The sequence below is a fragment of the Melozone crissalis genome, unplaced genomic scaffold (assembly GCF_028551555.1).
Source record: "Melozone crissalis strain CALT ecotype California unplaced genomic scaffold, PUWL_Pcris_2 ptg000026l_1, whole genome shotgun sequence".
In the NCBI taxonomy this organism is placed as follows: Eukaryota; Metazoa; Chordata; class Aves; order Passeriformes; family Passerellidae; genus Melozone; species Melozone crissalis.
In genome coordinates, this window is record NW_026535804.1 from 6,067,410 (window position 1) to 6,087,521 (window position 20,112).

Genomic DNA, 20,112 nt, shown 5'->3' on the forward strand with positions numbered 1-20,112 from the left:
CTGTGGAATGCAACAGGTGCATCTGTGATTGGTCTCATGTGGTTGTTTCTAATTAATGGCCAATCACAGTCAGCTGGCTTGGACTCTGTCCGAGCCACAAGCCTTTGTTATCATTTCTTCTTTTTCTATCCTTAGCCAGCCTTCTGATGAAATCCTTTCTTCTATTCTTTTAGTATAGTTTTAATATAATATATATCATAAAATAGTAAATCAGCCTTCTGAAACATGGAGTCAGATCCTCATCTCTTTCCTCTTCCTAGGACCTCTGTGAACACCACCACAGATTAGCATGCAGATTTGCCAGAAGAGAGGATTCTAAAATGTTTCTCTAAATTGAATAAAGTACACTTTTGTATGTCCCTTGCTGTCCACAAAACACATGTTTGTACTGCATGAGTTCTAAAATATTTAAAAATAGAACTAATAGAAGTATTTTTTTTTTATTTATACTGGAAATATCAAAGAGCACCAGTTAATTAACCTGACTGGCACTGAAGTAATGACATCCCTGATGTCAATATCTGGGCACTCATCTTGGAATTTGCCATTGTTTGGGTGCACCACAGACCATTCACATCATTCTGACAAAATCCCAGCAGTAACAACACTGGTGACAGGGGAACACACTCATCACAGTCCCTTAGAAAATCTCTGCAGCCTCAATTGCTCTGTGCAGGGGAACCCTACGAACTCTTATTACAAAAGATAAAAAGAACTTTTTTTTTTTAAACAAACTTACACAAATAACCTTATTTACCCCTTGAAAAGTACATAAAGTAACAAATTACTGGAGTGGACACAGCATGAGCTTTTCAGATCTGCCCTTCCCACTGCTCTCCAAAAGCTCCAGAGCACTGTTCAGGAAACAATCTCACACTCGGGCAAGAGCAGCTCTTGTATCAAGCTTTACTCAAGCTTCAGAAGCAAAATACTTTCATCTGTTTGTTTCTGGTTCTGTACAAAAATCCAAACCACAGCTAAAAGAAGTAAAACTGCTCCTGTGTAGCTTCAGAGATATGTTTGTGACCATATTAAAGTAGATTATAGGAAGTAGCACGAAACAGCTGAGAAGATTAATTTAATTTAAAAACAAATTGCCTTTCTAACTCTTTCCACGTGCTTCTCTTACACATTTCTTCTCACTCCCCAAGCTCCAGTTTGGAAGAAGTGGACTGGACTGAAGTGTTCACACCAGCAGGGGTGATGTGCAGAAATATCAGTGAGGGAAGAATTACAAAATCACAGAAGGCTGAAAAGGTTAATATCATTATCTATACAAAGAAGAAAAAAGCTGAGGCAAACATCAAGAAAACTAATTCAATTCCCATTCTGTGAATAAGGAACAGAGTATAAAACTTCTTTAGTATAAAACTTCTTTACAGAGACAGATGTAGAAGGGAAAGCAGCTTGCTGCTGGAGAAAATGTTCCTGTTTGGATTCTGCAGGAAGTTAAACAAGATTACCATGGCCCCTCTAGCTTCACTCTGTGTGCCTCTGCATAAATAAATATAAACCCAGGAAAAGAAAAGTTACAAAGGAAGATAAGAAAGCTCAGCATGACAACTGGGGCGTGACCCCAGGGAGGCTTCAATAATTCAGATGTTTGTCAAGACTTTCTCAACATAAAAAGATGGAATAGGAAACAAGTTTTGGTGCTGTGCTCCAGTACTCCAGGGAAGGGCAGCAAACAAAGGGAGGAGAGAATAAACAAAGTCACAAACTGCAAGTTTACACCTTTAAATGAATAAATTATATCTAAACACACAGACACAAACCCACTTCTGAGAATTCAAAATATAACAACTATGATAGGCAAAAAAAACCCCAGACATGCTGCTTACAAAGGGCTTAAGAGGAAACACCAGGCAATGAAAATGCAGCCTGAATCCCAACAGAAACCTGTCCAAGTTTTATTTTGACTAGCAAAAAGTGGCTAAAGTAAGAATTAAAAATCATTAAACAGCAACAGTACTTTTGAGATATTTTAAAGGAAGAATTAGTCTTACAGCAGACAAAATTGGACAGAATCATCCAAACACTCCAAAGCCAAAGAAATTTAAAGCAACAAGCCAGACCTACTCCAGGTGGCTGGAAGCTTGGGGAAAGGAAGAGGAAAAAGGCAAGACAGGAATAAAAGAAACTGGACAAGGAGAGTGTATTTAAAATCACATTAGAATATTATTTAAAATATATTCAAAATACTATTTAAAATATATTAAAATATTAGAAAGTGGGTAAGGAGAGTTTATTTAAAATAATATTAAAATATGATTTGAACTATAGTCAAAATATTAGAAACTGGGTAGGAAGAATGTATTTAAAATAGTATTAAAAATGTGATTTAAAATATATTTAAAATATTAGAAACTGGGTAAGGAGAGTGTATTTAAAATAATATTAAAATATTATTTAAAATATATTCAAAACACTATTTAAAATATTAAAAATATTAGAAAAGGGGTAAGGAGAATGTATTTTAAATCATATTAAAAATATTATTTCAAATATGGTAAAAATATTAGAAACTGGGTAAGGAGAGTATATTTAAAATAGTATTTAAAATATTATTTTAAATATATTCAGAATATTAGAAACTGGGTAAGGAGAGTGTATTTAAAATAGTATTAAAATGTGATTTAAAATATATTAAAAATATTTAAAATGTAGTAAAAATATTAGAAACTCGGTAAGGAAAGTGTATTTAAAATGATATTCAAAATATTATTTAAAATGTAGTAAGAATATTAGAAACCGGGTAGGGAGAGTGTATTTAAAATCATATTAAAAATATTATTTAAAATATATTAAAATATTGGAAACTGGGTAGGGAGAGTGTATTTAAAATCCTGTTAAAATCATATTTTCCTGAATCTGATTTTTCCCTGTGAGAGCAGTGAGGCCCTGGCACAGATGCCCAGAGCAGCCCCTGGACCCTGGCAGTGCCCAAGGCCAGGCTGGGACAGGGGAAGGTGTCCCTGCCATGGCAGGGGTGGCACTGGGTGGGATTTAAGCTCCCTCCCAGCCCAAACCATTCCGTGACTCTCCCAATTTCCCAGAAGCACTGCTCAGCTCTTGTTTCTAACATCTTTCAGTTTTTACCCATTTATCCATCAATACAACATTACACTTTCTTCATGATCCTTTCCCTGAGGATTAAGAACGTCCTCACATTTCCAGATGATGAGACATGTGAGGCTTGGCTCAGAGCCCACACCTCTCCACAGACATCAGATTTTTAATAGATTTATTTTATTGCAGTGAGAGAGAAGCAGCTTCCCCTCCCTCTCATTTACCTCCCCTTAAAAAAAAGAAAAGAGGAGGGGGGCAAAATGAAGCTTCCAAAGTAACAGAGATATTTCTTGGTTTATATTTTTTACACATTCACAAGGACAATAAATTCTTTTTTTTTTCCACTGAAACCCTTCCTTTTTTTGCTAATATATGCCTTAATTCAGCAGAGGAATAAAGCAGTGGCTGTGTTTACAAATACTCATTAAACAGTTCCTGTTCACACACAAAAACATTCTGAGAACAAAGATGGGGGAAACAAATTAATATGAATGTGCTCATTAAAGAGAAGTGGGATTCTTTCAAAATATTTTCTTTTAAAGAATATTATTCCAAGGGCTACTTAAGACATTACATGGTTTTCTTATCTCTATAAATGCAATCTTTACATTGCTGTGAACCACTGTAATTCACTTTCAGAAGAGAAACTTTTACAGTTCTACTATAGCAACTCTTTTCAGATGAAGACAAAACCAGTTCAAGAGAGGCGCTAGACATAATTAAATACAAGGAAATGTATTCTGTATTACAAAGTCAAGAGTTACAGAAGTAATAATGAGAAGTAATAATGAGAATTAATAATTCTGTTAGCAGAAGTAATAATGAGAAATAACTTAACAAATCAATTATTTTCCAAGTCTGAACAGATGGAAAGAATCTCCATCTCCTCACCTCAGCCCCCCAAAAAATGCACTTATAATCTTGCCTTGGCAGTAAAAGAATGTAGAAAATAACAGGACACTGCTCACCCCTCCATCAGATCCTCCCAAGGACAGTCCCCTCTCTGCTATTCTGCAGGCAAAACAATAATCTCAGATGAGAACTGGAGTTTTATTAATTTGTCCTTTAATGTCCTTATTTACAACATGTAACTGCCCAGAGATTGGGATTTGATGCTTCAGGTAGAACCCAACTGAGTTAACAGCAGCTCCAATGTTTTGGAAACTGAACTTTCCAGCCTGTCATGAAAATGAAGGATTTGAGTTGCAGAATATTTCTGAGCTTGCAGCTCCCCTCCACAAATCCCAAAAATACCCTAAAACCAGACCCTTCCCAGAGGACTGCTGGGGATTACCCAGACAGACACACAGCTGCAATAAGGCTCACACTGTTTTGTTCTGCATTTAAAACAAGTGAAAATCCTTTAAAACTTATTTAATTCATTTTCCTTTCTCTCTGTGAAGTGCTCGTGCTCCTCAGAGCCAGACAGATTCTGTGTGAAAGAACTGCCCCCACTACAGTAAAAATGGAAAATGGCTTTAGTCACAAAAATTTCAGTTTTTAACCATCCTGCTCCACCCATCCTACCCCTCAGATTGGCACACTGTCATTGAAATCACTGCTTTTAAAAGTTGGAGCTAAAAGAAGAATTACCTACGAATTCTTTCAGCTTCTTCCCTTGTGATGACAGCATCTGTCACACCTCTTCCACACTTCCTAGGAGTGCAACCTGCAACACAAAGAGGAGGAAAAGAACCCATTGAAACCACTTCAGCCACCTGAAGGGCAGGTTTTTAAATGAGGCTTTGCAAAAAAAGTCTTTCTTGAAGTCTCTCTTGAAGCACACAGCTTGGATATATAAGATTTTAAAAGCCTCCTAAAATTCACTGCTAAGAAATCTAACATTAAATTTTAAAAGCTCCTGGGAATAACAAGTCAGCAGCAGGAGTTCCAGGTGGAGAATATATGAAAGTTCTTGTAAGTCTGGTTGACAACAATCTTCAGGCAAGAAAAAGAAGAAATAAAATCAGTTCTGAGCCACCAGAGACCTTGGGATGTTACATTTGGCACTTTTCTGAGGAAGATCCATTTAGAGATGTAAAGCCCCAGGAGAGAGGGGCTGAGTGTGGTTTCTCAGTGCTCCTGAACTGTCACTTCAAGGATCATTTATTCATCAGAACACAAAATTCCTGGAAAGAAATCCATCAATTCACCCATGGAGGACAAAAGCATCACTGTGCTCTGATCAAAGGCAGCTCATAACAATCACCAGGCAGATGGGACAAGTTTTGCCAGGAATTTTGTAGGAATTTCCATTTCCTATTACTGGATATACCCCAGGTGGGCTGCAAGGAAAGCTGATTTTCAAGAGAGAAGAGTAAACTCAAAGGGGAAATTCAGTACTCCAGGACAAACCTGGCTATTGAGAGCTTCCTTTCTACAACATTCTGCAAAGATTTCTGATTTCACACAAGATTTGTTCCTTTTTCAGCTGCAAATATCCATGCTTGGCAAAACCACAGGGTTACCTCAGGCAATTGTTACAGGTCTGGGGTCTCTGACAGAGAACTGGAAGCAGGAGGTGCTCAGAAAGCAACAGCACAAACTTTCCCAAATGGAGAAAAAACTCCAACAAACAGAAAAATGTGGTCCACATAAAGCCAGTCAGGTACCAACAGTGCAGCACAAACAGTGGGTGAATGCTCAGGAAAAATCAGAACAGTCTGTTTGAAAATTACTTCAGCTGTAAGAAAAATCAGAATAGTCTGTCTGAAAATTATTTCAGCAGTAAGAAAAATCAGAACAGTCTGTAAGAAAATGGTTTCATCAGTAAGAAAAGTGTCCTCTCTGTCTCGGAGACCATGGCACGTGTGAGCAAGGCATACCTTGAAAATCTCAGGAGAAATTCAGATTAGGACTGCAGGTACCTGGTAGCTTCCACAAATTTGTGCCCAGTAGACACAAAACCATCCCTTTATCTCAGTTATAACTCTTTATTTCAGTTTCTCTCAAAGTACTCAGAACAAAGAGATTTTCAGAGCTGTTTTGTTTCCCCAGCTACCACTAACTCAAGATGAGCTTAGTTTATTGAGTATTTCCAGAAAATATATTGCTTTTTTTGAGAAGTATGACATAAGGTATACCATTTTGCTCTTAATTTTCATTAAAGTTTATATTCTGAAAGAATTTATGGTTGCAATTCCCCTCTTGCAAAACAGAGTTTCCAGCTCAGCCCGTAGGAGCAGAATTGTCTGTGCTTGCTGAGATATTAATTGTTCTTGCTTGTTTTTTAAACATTGTTATGGTGCCCAGAGAAATTGTAAAAAGTGGGTGCTAGAGCAAATATTTTTACTTGTAAAATAGAGCAAATATTTTTACTTGTAAAAAAAGAGGAGGAAAAAATGGCATGGTTTGAAACCTTGATCTGATCTCTTATCTGATAAGGCACCATTAGCTCTGGCTACCAGGTATATCAAGGTAAAGAAGAACATACCAAAACATGTAAAACACGAGTAAAACACGAGTAAAACACGAGTAAAACGCTGCCACTGGGCCCTGCTCTCACTCAGCACAAAAACCAGAATTTTCTTTGGTATGAAGTTTATTTACAGGCAGGCAGTGCTAAGGGAATAAATCCTGCTCTGACAGCAGCTACCAAATCACTTGAAGCAAACTGGAAGCTCAGTTGCATCAGGTTCAGCTGGAAGCAGGGACAGGTGCATAAATAAAAAGCTCATTTTAGCTGTGGAAACTCCACAGCTGAGCATCAGCCACCGAGTGGTGACAGGAATGTGCCTCCTCCTGACACACAGCCCACAGCTGAGGGTGCCAAACCAGGCTAAAGACTGAGAATGAAGAGCTATTGAGTGACACAAACCTATTTCCAAGTGCCTGAAGCTGCTGAGCTGATCCATAATCCACATTTTCTGCCTGGCTGGGCTGCGGGGAACACACAAAACTCCTCCACAGCTCATCACCACCCTCTCGTGGGAAAATGATCACAGCTCAGCTTTAATTAATCAATTAACAGCTGGATCCTCAAAAGCACAGTGACAACATAGATAAAATTAAATTTTTAAAAAATAAATAATAAATTTATTCATTTTATTTTTTTGAAATTTAAAATTAAATTTAAAAAACCAAACTAAACATAAACCACAAAAACATAAATAAAACCCCAAATCAATCACGGAACTTAAGCAGCAGCACCAAGCAAACACCTAATTAGAAAGGTGAGTCAATTATCCCCATACAAAGCCAAAAGGTGAGACCTCACCCTGCACTCAGCACTTGCAGTGCTCCCCAGACACCCCTAAAAATAAAGAATACATTCATTCCTGTTGCTGGAGAGATGTGCTTCAAATTCCTGCCTTCCTTACAGTGAAAAGAACAGGATGAAAAAGAAGGAATAAAAATAAAACAATGAAAAGCATAACTGATGAGATGACCCAGACCACAAGCTCAAAAAAATTGCTTTTGCAAACCTGGGAAGGGAAAAGTAAAGTTTTGTTGGTTTGGGGGGGTTTCTTTTGGTAAGAAAACACTACAGCTGCAGAATCCAGAGACTTTTAGCCCCAGTTCAGTTATAACCAAATCACCAGCTGCAGTTTTCTCTGGCCTTGCACTACACAAATTCACCCAGCAGCAGTTTCCCCTTTAACTATGAAAAGTTAACACATAACACCTGTTCTCATGTTAAAAAAAAAAAAAAAAAAAAAAAAAAAGAAAAAACACCAAATCATTACCTTACCAAGACAATTTTTTTGTTGGTAGCTTCTTGACATCAGTTTTCTTGGCCTAAATAACATTTGAGATGAATCCTCAAAAAAAAGATGCTACAGTAGCAGCACTGAGGAAAAACTGTATGACCTCAAACTCCACATAAAATTTTCTTTTATGTTCTAAGTCTTTTTGACCAACAGCACCTGAAGAACATGGGGCTGCAATTTGTCAAACACTTTCTATCAGAACTAGCACAGGAGAAAGAAGGACCTCCAAACATCATCTGGTTCAGCTTTTTGTGGTGCAGAGAGCCTGGATAAGATTATCCAGCACAGTGCCCAGTCACATCCTGGAAACCCTCAGCCAGAGGAGGTTGTTCCTGTGATTGAGTGTTCTGTCTGTAATTTCTTTTTATATCAAGATGATATAAATTCTTGCCCAATGCAACCTGCACCCACTGTGCCTTGTCTGCTCTGCGCTGCTTCTGACAAAGGCAGAGCTTGTGTCCTCTGTACCTTTCCTTTAAGCACTGGAATAATGAAATGTGGTCTCCCTGAGCCTTCTCCAGGGAAAGGAGATCCAGCTCCCTGAGGTTTTCCTGATAGGATGGGTTCTCCAGCCCTTTGATCACCTTTGTTCTTCCTCAGCTCACAGCAGCTTCTTCCAGCCTCCAGCTTTGTGTCAGCATTTTCTCAGCCACATCATGAAGCAGACAAATCACCAATTTGGCTAAAAACTAACTCAGAAGTTTTTTGGTTGTTTTTTTTTTTTTTTTTTTTTTTAGATTCAACAGCTTATCAGTCAACACACATCCAGACATACTGACAAAAACCACAAGCAGAGCTGCTCTTTGGCAGCTGTACCAACTAAAACTGTTCATCACAACACACTCTGCAAATCTGAAAGTGAACATCAGCACTGCTCATCCATGGAAGCTGCAAGTCAAACTCTCACTGCTCTTTGTGCAGATTAAAATCTTCCCTGTCTCTTGAAGAACCAACCTCAACACTTCAAAGAAATAAGTGCCAGGGGGAACAGATACCAATTTGAAAACAGGCTCAGCAGAAAGACACAAAGACAGAAAAGTGCTCTGCAGGCACCCCCCAAAGCAGACACAGATCTCAGAATAAGTGACAAAAGCTGGCACTTGTCAGTCACCACACACTGGTGGCACAATGTCCTGCATCAGCGCCACTCCATGCTCTGTATGGAACAGAGTATGGAAACAAACCAGAAACAGACTCAGCAGGAAGTTTATTTCACAGAGCCTTGGCAAAGCAGTTTCAGAAGGGGGAAAAAACCTCTCAGAATCAAGTGGAAGCTCAGTTACACCAAGTTCAGCTGGCCCGAGGGGCACGAACGTTTGGGGCTTTAGGAAAGGGACAGTGACCAGGAGTTTGCTGCAAACACGGGAGTTTTACAGCCCAGGTTTGGTGCCCCGGCCAAGCTGCTGCTGCCCCCCGAGCACGGCCAGCCCTGCCCGGTACCTGCAAAGCGCCGGTGGCTCTCGTAGTCCTCGGAGCACGGCACCTCCACGAACTTGTCCTGCAGGGTGTCACTGCGATGGGCCAGCACCTCGGTGACCGCGTCTGCGGGGATTCCACCCTCGGGGACCCCATCTCCGGGGATTCCACCCTCGGGGATCCCATCCTGGGTGCGGACGCGGCTCCAGACCACGAGGCCGCCGCCGGCCGCGGCGCAGAGGAAGAGGAGGAGGAGCATCGCTGCCTTCAGCCACCTTGCCCGGGGATCCTGCTGGGATCTGCCCTTCCTGGCGCTGCGAGGGAGCACAGAACGGGCACCGTGAGCGGGGAGGGACGGACCGGGCCGATACCGGGGAGCACCGGGCCCGCGGACCCCGGTTCGGAGCAGAACACACGGGTTACAAACACACACGGTTTTCTCCCGGGATCCCGGTTTGGAGCACACCACACGCGTTACATACACGGTTCTCTCCCGGGATCCCGGTTCAGAGCACACCACACGCGTTACACACACGGTTCTCTCCCGGGATCCCGGTTTAGAGCACACCACACGCGTTACAAACACGCAGATCGCTCCCGGGCCCGGCGCTGCTCGATCGCCTCCCCATCGGGGCATCCCCGAGAGCCGCAGCGCCACTGGACCTGGCGGTAAGAGGTGATGACCAGGGCCCCGCGCTGGTACCTGCTGTGCCGGCGGCTCCCGCGGCCCGGTCCCGGTACCGGCCCGGCGCTGTCGGGGCCGCGGGGCAGCGCCCGCCGCTGCGGAGCCATCGCGCCTCCTCCGCCGCGAGCGATGCGCTCGGCGCGCCTCGCCCTGGCCTGCCGGCCTGCCTGACAGGGGAACGCGCTCGGCTGCCGAGAGAGAGTGCAAGGATCCAGCGCACAGCTGGGAGCGGCGGAGGCGCGGCACCGGGACAGGGGAACAAGGGGACAGCGGGACAACGGCACACCGGGATAGCAGGGCTCGCAGCCGGGACAGCGGGGCAGGGACGGCGGGGTGCGGCCGGGCGGGGTGAGCAGGGACGCCGCGGCGACAGGCCAAAGCAATCGAGGCCGGAGCATGTGGCGGCGCCTGGTGCACCTGGACCTGAAGGGCGCCGCGCCGCGCGCGCAGTACCTGGAGCAGGTGAGGGGGGAACGTGAGAGGGGTGAGGGATGAAACTGAGGGATGTCAGGGATGAACCTGAGGGATGTGCCTGGGGCAGGTGAGGAGTAAACTTGAGGGAGGTAAGGGGTGCACCTGAGGGAGGTGAGGGATGTGTCTGGAGCAGGTGAGGAGTGAACCTGAGGGAGGTGAGGGGTGAACCTGGAGCAGGTGAGGGATGTATCTGGCACAAATAATTGATTTACCGGGCTCAGGTGAGGGGTACACCTGTTATGGGTGAAGGATGTCCCTGGCACAGGTGAAGGATGTATTGGGCTCAGATAGGGATGTACTGGGCTCAAGTGAGGGATGTGCCTGATATGGGTGAAGGATTTATTGGGCTCAGGTGAGGGATACACCGTCTGCAGGTGACAGTGGCACTGCCCACAGCCCAGCTGCATCCCCAGTGTCCCCTCTCTCCCTCAGGTGCTGCCGCTGCTCCGTGCCCTGGGTGCCACCGGGCTGCTGCTGGAATATGAGGACACCTTCCCGTACACGGGGCCGCTGGAGGTGCTGCAGGCCCCCCACGCCTACAGGTAGCTCTGGGTACCCTGCAGGCAGCTCTGGGTGCTGCAGACACCCCGGGCCGTGCACAGCAGGCACTCACAGTCGTTCTCCTGCAGCCCCGAGGAGCTCCAGGCGCTGCTGAGCTGGGCACGGGCACAGGGCCTGGACGTGGTGCCACTGGTGCAGAGCTTTGGGCACATGGAGGTGAGCTGGGCTGGGTGAGAGGGGGTGTGCTGAGCCAGCAGTGCCCGGGGGGACAGCAGGCCTGGTGGGGTCTCGGGGTGCAGTAGGAAGAGCATTGGCAGCAGGGCAGGGAGTGATCCTGCCCCTCTGCTCAGCCCTGGTGACATCTGGAGCAGTGTCCCCAGTTCTGGGCACAAACCACGGCCAGGAAGTTCCACCTGGACGTGAGGAAGAACTTCTTCCCTGTGCAGTGACAGACCCTGAGCAGGTTGGAATATCCCCATGAGAGAGACTCCACACCATCTCTGGACACAGCCCTGGCACTGCTCATCTGGTGGGACCAGGTGAGCCACAGTGCTCCCTTCCAGCCTGACCCATTCTGGGATTCCCTGCTGGAATTTTCCAATCCAAGTCCCAGTGCTCTGGTTACCCAGCTCTGCCAGCTGCAGGATTTGACATCAGGGTCACACTGCAGTGACCTCCCCGTTTCCTTCACCCACCCTGTGAGGTGCTCTGTGGTCAGAGACCCCCCGCAGCAGCGTGGGGCAGCAGCTGAGCCCCCAGCCTGTCCCTGGGGCTCAGCCAAGCCAAACTCCAGGTTCAGCAGGGCACCTTGGGGACTGGAGGGCAGTGCTGTGCCCTGCTCTGGTGGCTGTCCCCAGCTCCCTTCCTTTCCCTGCAGTTTGTGCTGAAGCACAGGCAGTTTGCCCATCTGCGGGAGGTGAAGGAGCTGCCCAACGCCCTGAACCCGCACAAGGAGGAGTCCCTGGCGCTGGTCAAAGCCATGATTGACCAGGTCATGGCCCTGCACCAGGACCTGCAGTGGTTCCACATCGGATGTGATGAGGTGGGGCTTCTCTTCAGCTGGGAATGTTTCTTTTCTTTTGAGGAATGATAGCAAGGGCTGAGCCTTCTGCATTTCAGTGGTGCCCAGGCCATGTTTGGGTGGGATTTTGGGGACAGAAAACACCACTTGAGCCAGTGTAGAAAAGCCTTTTTGCCAATTATTCCAATAGCACAAATTGTCATTTCCATAGATATGAGTGTAATATCAAAGTATTGAAAGCAGCTTGTTAAAGCTAACAGTGTTTGGGTTTAGTGAGTGTTTGTAGTGAGATATCAATTAGAGCTGTTCATTAGGAATCCTGTAAGTTTGGTGTAAGATATTGACTCATTTTTCTGGGCAAGTTACTCAAAGTAAACCCTTCTGTGGTTGGAAGTGTTGGGTTTTTTACCTTGGTAGTTTGTCTCAGAGAAGCTTGAGTTTTTTCCTTCTCATTCTCATAGTTTCTTAAAACCATGCTGATGGCACACAGATCCCTGGAATTCATTATTAATTATCTGTACTGGTATTAGTTTAGCATTTTGTATTCTGTTGTGTTGAAACTGGTGGGAAGGTTGGACAGGGAGCTGTTATAAAGCAAAATACTATTTATGTAGAATAAATAAAACCAGCTCTAAACTATCACATTTTAATTCACTCTCTGAATGGGACCAAGTATGCTGGGCCACCCTTGGACATGGCCCCAGGCTCCTTCTAGACTCACATTTGGATGATAGGAACCTCATTTTATCTACCTCAGGTCCTGATGGATTTGAAGTGAATAAATGTGGTGAGTGCTATTTCTAGGACAAACACTCCAAAGGCAAATATGGCATGTACATATTTTAGTTTCTGTAGGAAAATCCCCTCAAGTGATGCATGTGATCATGGCCACAGTCTCCTGCAGACTGATGGAAAATGCTGGCAGTGTTTTCAGCACTGAGAGGTGCTTTGGCATGTGTCCCCTCAGTGGGTCACATCTGGGCAAAGGTTTGGAATGTTGTCCACCTCACTTTCTCTATTTCTGTGCAAATAAAAATAAAAATCAGGATGATTTGCTTGGTGTTTCAGGTCTACTACCTTGGTGAAGGAGAGGAGTCGAAGCAGTGGCTGCAGCAGCAGAACAACACCCCACAGAAGCTGTGCTTGTCCCACATCAAAGCAGTGGCCACTTGTTTGGCCTGGTCCTACCCCATGGTGACACCCATTGTGTGGGATGACATGCTCAGAGGGATAAGTGAGGAAACACTGGCAGGTGTGTGAGCAGGTTTGCACAGGTAAAACAAATTGCTTGGCAGCTGAATGTCATGAAAACAACAAATCTGGCAAGAGCTGAGGTGTGGTTTGACTGGAGAATAAGCACTCAGTCCTTGGCTGCCACAGAGGCCCTGTGGGAGTGTGGGTGAGTCTGAACAATTCAGTTTTCATTACAAAATGCTCAATTCTACTTTCCTTATACATTAAAACAACAACCAACATTAAAGCAACAACCTATTAACATCTGTGCTCCAAGTCTAAATCTCTGTGCCTCTCACCACCTTCTGATGTTCATTGCTGCCCTTTGCAGCACCTGATCCCAAGTGGTGCAAACTCAGAGAAGCTGCAGCCCTGTGAGCATCTTTGTGATCATGGTGCACATTGTGAGGAGTTTGATACTCAATTGTGGGCTAGCTCCAAGACCTTGACATGACAAGTCTTGTTTGTGGAAAAATATCAAAGCACTGCTGAAATTGGAGTAGTCTGAGCACAGATGGAGCTCCAGCATTTTCAGAGCCACCTTACATGGCTGCTGGAAACAGATTTAGATGGTAACAGGAAGAGCTGTGCAGCTCATCCAACAGTGACTGACCTATTCAAGGCTTTGATAGAGGGAAATCATCCCCAAAAATGCAGGTGGGACCCATGGGGTTTCCACAAGAGCAGTACAGCACTCTAAGTGCACTGCCACAAAAACACAAATTGAAATGTGATGGAGTTAAAATACTGAATTTCTGCACAATTTACTGCAGTTTCTCTAAGGGTCAGTTTATATGTTTAAAACTAGCTGAGGAGTTGATTATGAAAGGAGTTAAAGCTAAATTTGTATCTTTAGTTGTTCTTGAAAGGCACTCTGTAAGTGGAAGGGTAAATTTGAATTTGGCTAAATCTTCTCTTGTGGCTCTGCCAGTGGAATGCAGCTGGTACAGAGATGCAAAGAGCTGAAAACGAGGTGGGCTTGGGGTGAGTGGGGTCTCTGGTGAATTGTCCCTGCTCCTCCACGTTCATGGTTTCACTGAGGACAGTGGGCATGTGCCAAACCCTGGCCAGGCTGAAATGCCCAGGGGCACTGCAGCTGAGAGTGACAGCCTTGGCTGTTGTAACCTGTGCTGAGTTCCCATTTCAGCAGTGTTCTCCATGGTTTAGCAGAGCTCTGTTCCTTTCAGAGTCCGGGGTCCCACAGCTGGTGCAGCCCATGATCTGGGACTATGCAACAGACATCAACGTGGAGGGCAAAGGTTTGTACTTCTCTGCTCAGCTGTGTAGAAGTAAAATCCTGCCATTAAAACCTACGTTAGCTGCACACCAAAACATCTGGGTTTGTGAAATTGTTTTTTATTGCTTTCATAGCATAAAGACAGCCCATTTGATTTCACATTATAGTTGCTATTACTTATTTTCTTTTTCTATTTGTGTTTCCCCTATGAATGATTTGCATTGTAGGCTGCTTAATTCTTTTCAGCAGAGCTTTGGAATCACTGATAGGAGATTCAGAGGTTTTCCACAAGCACTGTTACATTAATTCTCCTTGCAGTAACACCAGTTGGAGCACATAACTCTGTATTGAACAGCTCTGCAAAAGAAGCTTCAGGGCTTCATACATCTATAGAATTCAGAGGGAAGCTCCTAAAGGCCCCTGTCAGGCATGTAAGATTCATGCAAATATTTCTTTTTGCCAGAACCATCAGCTCTCAGATGTTGTCCATGCTTGTTATAACCTCACAGCTCTTAGCATGCTAGCAATACTAGGGACTGGAGTACAGTAACTGGCACATGAAAATAGGGGGACACCTCTCGGGGTCTTTTGGGTTCCTGTGACACCAAGAATGTTAAAAGTCTCTTTTCCCAGCCCAGCTCTTGAAGAATGAGTTGAAGCTTTTCAATTCTTGGTCTCAAGGTTGTTTATTGTATCTTATCTATAAAATTCCTTCTCCTGCCCTGCCCAGGTCCATCCAGCAGGACAGTTCCAGGCACTCTGCCTGCCCCCAGGGCTGTGTTATGTCTTTATACTAAAAACTACTTATACAATGTTTACAATTACTTTCCAATACCTCTCACCTATGTTAGACAGTGAGCTTCTACTGTAAACCAATCTAAAAGTGCCACCATCACAGCAGAAGATGGAGGCCAAGAAGAAGAAGGAGAAAGGCTGGACATGCACAATTCCCTCCATCTTGCTCCCCTGAACCCCCATACCAGAAACCCCAAAATCTACTTTTACACCCTGTGATAACTTCACTGTTATTCTACCTAAACTGTTGTGGCTTGCTGGTCTTCACATAAGGTTGGTAATTTGCTCCATGGGTCACAATTAACCCCACAGGTGTTTGGGGCTCTGTGCCAGGGTCTCTGAGCCCCCTGGCAGGGCCCTGCCCATCCTGGCCAGCCAGAGGGATGTCCTGGGTTCCCACAGCCAGCCACTCAAAGGCTGCTCAGAGAGGGTGTCAATCCCCATCCTTGCTGATGCTCCAAGCCTGGGAAGGCTCAGCAGCCTGCTGCACCTGGAGCTGTGTTTCCCTTCACTGCAGCCTTGCAGCTGGGGCTGGAACTGGAGGAAGCTCATCCTGTGTGTGCCCTTTGTGTGTCCCTGCAGTGCAGCTCATCGAGAAGTACCGCAGGTGTGGCTTCTCCAAGGTGTGGTTTGCAAGTGCCTTCAAGGGAGCCACGGGAGCAAACCAGTCTCTGACCCTGATTGGGCACCACCTGAGGAACCAGCTGGAGTGGCTGCAGGTGGCCCAGAGGAGCCCTGCTGATGTCCTGGAAGGGATTGCACTGACTGGCTGGCAGAGGTGAGGAGCAGCCCTTGTGTGCCTCCAGGAGTCACAGATAACCCAACTTCCACCCCAAAGCTCCCTTAGAGCTCCAGGGAAGCTGAGGGTTTGGAAGGGAACTTTGCCACCCTGCAATTCTGTCACTGCTGTGCCTGACCCCCAGACTGTGAAGGGTGGATTGCAGCTGTACAGCACTGACCAGCAGGAACAATGGCTTTGGGGACAATACCAACAGCAGATTGGGTTGGAAGGCTTGGATGGATTTTGTGCCACCTTGAACTGCTCACAGACACTGGAGTTCATGCATGCTGTGTCTATCTGAATGTCTGATGGGAACTCAAAAACTATGAAATCACGTAAGAGATGAGAATTTGTTAAAGTTATGAAGGAGTAAAACATTTTTATGCAGTCATGTATTCCCTACCAGAGAGCTGATGTCCAATTTCTGACCCTAACTTGCCTTGAGAATTTGGTTTTCTCCGTTCTTACTGGTTAAACAGAAATACTTCACATTTCAGAGATAAGTGATGTCTTCTCTGAGACAGAAACTGATGTTTCTAAAGCTCTTTGAATTTTGGTGATTGAAATATTAAACCCTCCCATTTTGTTAGTCTGCTCTAACAGTAAAATGTGTGATTCATGGATGTTTTCTGACACAGGTATGATCACTTTGCTGTTCTGTGTGAGCTTCTCCCTGTGGCCATTCCATCCCTGGCTGTGTGTCTGCAGGCACTGAAGAATGGTACAATTACAACTTTATTCTCTCTCAGACAATGCCTAGCACAGGAGTGAAGTGACTTTACCCTAAGATTAGCACAGGATTGTTATTTTTGAGATGGTTTGCTGAATTGATCATGGCCTGAATGATGAACAATAAATTAGAATTTGTAGTATGTGAGAAGAGAAGCCTTTTGGCCTAAGTATTTAAAAATAGCCACTGTATCCTCTTCATTTATTGTGAACTAACACACAAATGGTCAAAAACTTCATGCTTATATTAAAAATAAATTTAAGATGCAGAATTGCTCTTCAAACTTATCTGAAACAATAGTGATATATAAATGAGCCTAATTTAGTTTAATTTAGAACGTGCTCATGTGTAAAAGTTGTTTTAAGTAATTGTTTTTCTTAAAATGGATCTAGGGAGGACATTGTCTGGTAAAATACCTCCTGTAGTTTCTGCTTTCTTTACAGGCAGTTGCCAACAATATTTTTCTTATTTTCAAAATAAGATTTTTAATTTAGGCACTAGAAATATTCAGCACCCTGAACAGAAAGCTCAGAGCTAGAAAGTGCTCACCTTGCCCAAGACAGCTGTGTGAAAGACACTGAGCTCCTCCTCCCACCCACAAATGTTTTTTCCTTCTTTTATTTCCATTTCACTTTTTAAAAAAATTCTTCACCAAAGGGGAGCTACTAAGCCAAGGCAGAATACTGCAGAAAACCCCTCTTGTATGAACATTTTGGTTCTTTAGGCTCCTTTACTCATTTCCACTGTCTTCTGCCAGGTGGCTTCTCTGAAAAGGTTAAAGAAAATGTGGAAAACCTCCTGGGAATGCCTAACCTGGAAATTGAAACTTTCATGAGGTAACAACATTCCAGGTGCAGAACTCAGCTGCTTCTCCTTGTGTGGTAAGTTCAGAAAGTAACAGATCCTCTTTGGACAGCCCAGGTCTGGGGACCTTTCCTGGGAGCAGTGTCCTCACCCTTGTGACACAAATCAGTTTCCACCTCAAGTCATCAGTGGATGAACTTCTCGAAAGGAACAGGTAATGAAGTTTCTGTTTGATTCTCTGTCTGGCTGCAGAGCTTTATCCTCTCAAAGTGGGGCACAACTCCAAAAAATGATTTAAATATCAAGCTGTGCATTTCAGGTGTCATTGACACCTCAGCAGAACATAATATTTACATCAAAATTTAAAATATTTTAGTGAAGTTCCTGAATACTGTATGCTGCCTTATTTGAAGCATATAGTTCTTTCCCTAATTACATTTTACTGCTGTTAAAAGTTAAAATGAACATTTTGAATGGTGTAGTTAAAAAAGAAAGGAGCTTGAAATGAAACTTTGACACTTACACTGCAGCAGATGATCAGGTGCTCATCTGCCAGGAGCACTTTCACAAGGTAATTCCAAAGATCTATAGCCTGAAATAAATTTACTCCTCAAGCATCATCTCTGCAGAGTTCAGCTGCAGCCTCCCCAGCAGTGACAAACAGAGGTTGCTGCTGTTCCATCAGTGCTCCCACCACCCTCCATTTTCAGGTATTCCACAGGCTGGTTCAGCCCCTACCACAGGAAAAGGAAGATTATTCATCCCATCATAGTGCACCACCTCCAGCCAGATGCAGTCAGGTAACAGCACTTGTTTTGCACTCCAGGGAAAATAAAGTCTGAGATATTTTGGGCACTCAGGTCCAGAGAGCTGTGAGCCCTTACCTCTGCTAGAATTATCTCAGAAACATCAGTGGGAATCAAAGCATCCATAATCTGTTTTTATACAACATGTTTGGGTTGGAGCTAGATGATCTTCACAGTTCCCTTCCAACACAAACCATCCTATGGTTCTAATTTTACCTTTGCCTTCTGTTGAATGAATTCTCTGGGAACCAGTACAAAATTGGAATCCAAAAGCTTCTCCCTTGTTATTCCTGTAACAAGGAGTTTCAGGAGTTACAGCCCTGCTGCACCTTCAGCAGTGGCCCAGGGGCTTGGAATAAAGGCAGGCCCTTCCCCTTGTCACCATGGGCATTTCAGAACTTGTCCCAGACATTCTGCCAATTCATGCTAAAGGGTTCATTTATCATTTTATTTTCTGTGTTAAGATGAACATCCACTCCAGCCTCATCTCCCTTTCTGATAAAACCCAGAATTAAATTCCCAACAAGTCTCACAGTGGGTTTCAGTTACACTTAAAATGTGCAAAGTGTTTTTCTGAGCTCACTTTTTGGTACTTTAAAATTCTTGGCATGAGGAAAGTGCCAAAATTAATGGAATTAAACAGAAACAGCATCAAGCTTTTGCCATCTGAACCAAATCAAGTCCTTTGGGCTCCTGTAATAGAAGCTTCTTTTCCTGTCAAGTGGTTTTAAGGACAGTTTTCCCTTCCAAAGGCAGTAAGGCAACCCTCCCCTGGGGCAGAGCTCACCTACCAATGCCATTATTTCTTCTTTTCACTTCTGCTCAGGCTCTTCTCCAAGTGGAGTGCTGTGGTGCAAGACCTGCAAGCAGCCATGGAGCAAGTTTTCCCCAGGTGTGCTATAGAGGAATGGATGGAGGAGAATGTCCACCCCCACCTACAGAAGCTGCAGGAAGTGGTGGAGGATTTAGATGAAGCAATAAGAGCACAGAATTAGAGACATTTCAATTAGTCTGACTCATTCCCTGGGAAAACACGGCTAGTGAAAATCAGCAGCTGGCCTTGAGCTGGAGTTTGTCATCTTGAGAGTGTGGTTAAACAGAAGTGACCTGAAGGCATGAAGGAATTTATTAGCATAAAACAACTCAATTTTCTTGTCTTAACACGTGCTGAGCCTTAACTCACCTGCCTCAGTCAGGTTTGCTGCCCTGTGAGTCACAGCAGGATAAAACCCAGGTCCTTCCAAATTCAGCATTTGAAACAACAGACTCTTTCATAACAATGACCTGGGAAAGTTCTACCTTAATATTTAGGATACTTTAAAAATGTTTGGGTCATTTTGTTCTGTACCAAAAGTCCTTCACATGCCAGCTGTGCTCTGAGTTGTGTCCTGGCATTCATTCACTCTCTGGGAGGAATCAGGGGCTGCTGAGGCAGGGACACCTGGCTTGGAGGGAAAATTGCTTAACACACATTGGGCTGCTTCATTTTCTGCCAAAGCTCAGCCCCATCCCCACAGAAAGCACCTGCTGGGCTCTGTAAAACCCAGAGTGCAACCTGCACTTCCCAGCTTTGTCCCACTTTGAGCCATGACTAAAGCTACTAAATATAAGGAAAAAATGCTGGTTTATTCTGCTTTAATGTCAAACTTGTCATAATGTATAGAAATATATTTTGGGGACTTTTGCTGATTATCCTAATTCTCTCTTGTTAAGTATGTTACTTCACCATGTATATTCAAAATATTTATTTCTGTGCTTCATTTATACCTTTCTTTAAATTTTTTTTGGGAGCACTGGTATTGGAATTTTCTTGGAACAAATTTTAACATACAAAAAGTAAAACTACAGCAT

The 20,112-nt window shown here is 44.1% G+C and overlaps 2 protein-coding genes across 4 annotated transcripts in view; one reads left to right on the plus strand and one right to left on the minus strand.

Moving 5' to 3' along the window:
- The window catches only part of OGFOD3 (2-oxoglutarate and iron dependent oxygenase domain containing 3), a 31,612-nt gene extending 21,626 nt beyond the window's left edge, over positions 1 to 9,986 (minus strand). The window contains exons 1-4 of the mRNA XM_054278936.1: positions 9,898 to 9,986; positions 9,219 to 9,508; positions 4,663 to 4,738; positions 4,038 to 4,080 (exon numbers count right to left, since the gene is read on the minus strand). Coding sequence (XP_054134911.1) covers positions 4,038 to 4,080; positions 4,663 to 4,738; positions 9,219 to 9,508; positions 9,898 to 9,986 — 498 coding nt within the window. The remainder of the gene's footprint in view (positions 1 to 4,037; positions 4,081 to 4,662; positions 4,739 to 9,218; positions 9,509 to 9,897) is intronic.
- A 64-nt stretch (positions 9,987 to 10,050) lies between these two features.
- Positions 10,051 to 19,754, plus strand: HEXD (hexosaminidase D). 3 transcript variants are annotated; one of them, XM_054278972.1, is made up of 12 exons: positions 10,051 to 10,341; positions 10,786 to 10,895; positions 10,983 to 11,070; positions 11,732 to 11,896; positions 12,944 to 13,127; positions 14,296 to 14,367; positions 15,723 to 15,918; positions 16,560 to 16,642; positions 17,409 to 17,487; positions 17,568 to 17,669; positions 18,166 to 18,255; positions 19,088 to 19,754. In XM_054278972.1, exons 1-12 carry the CDS (start codon positions 10,276 to 10,278, stop codon positions 19,254 to 19,256), a joined length of 1,404 nt encoding a protein of 467 aa, XP_054134947.1. In that variant the 5' UTR covers positions 10,051 to 10,275; the 3' UTR covers positions 19,257 to 19,754. The 3 variants fall into 3 exon arrangements, with proteins under 3 accessions (XP_054134947.1, XP_054134949.1, XP_054134948.1); XM_054278974.1 differs by lacking the exon at positions 18,166 to 18,255; XM_054278973.1 differs by lacking the exon at positions 14,296 to 14,367.
- Positions 19,755 to 20,112: the final 358 nt, after the last annotated feature.

What these genes read in the sequence shown, in the direction of transcription:
- HEXD (XM_054278972.1), top strand. Translation starts at nt 10,276, where the DNA reads ATGTGGCGGCGCCTGGTGCACCTGGACCTGAAGGGCGCCGCGCCGCGC. An exon ending in AAGTGAGGAAACACTGGCAG is followed by an intron (nt 13,128 to 14,295) that starts GTGTGTGAGCAG and finishes TGTTCCTTTCAG; the next exon opens with AGTCCGGGGTCCCACAGCTG. An exon ending in TCTGCAGGCACTGAAGAATG is followed by an intron (nt 16,643 to 17,408) that starts GTACAATTACAA and finishes GTCTTCTGCCAG; the next exon opens with GTGGCTTCTCTGAAAAGGTT.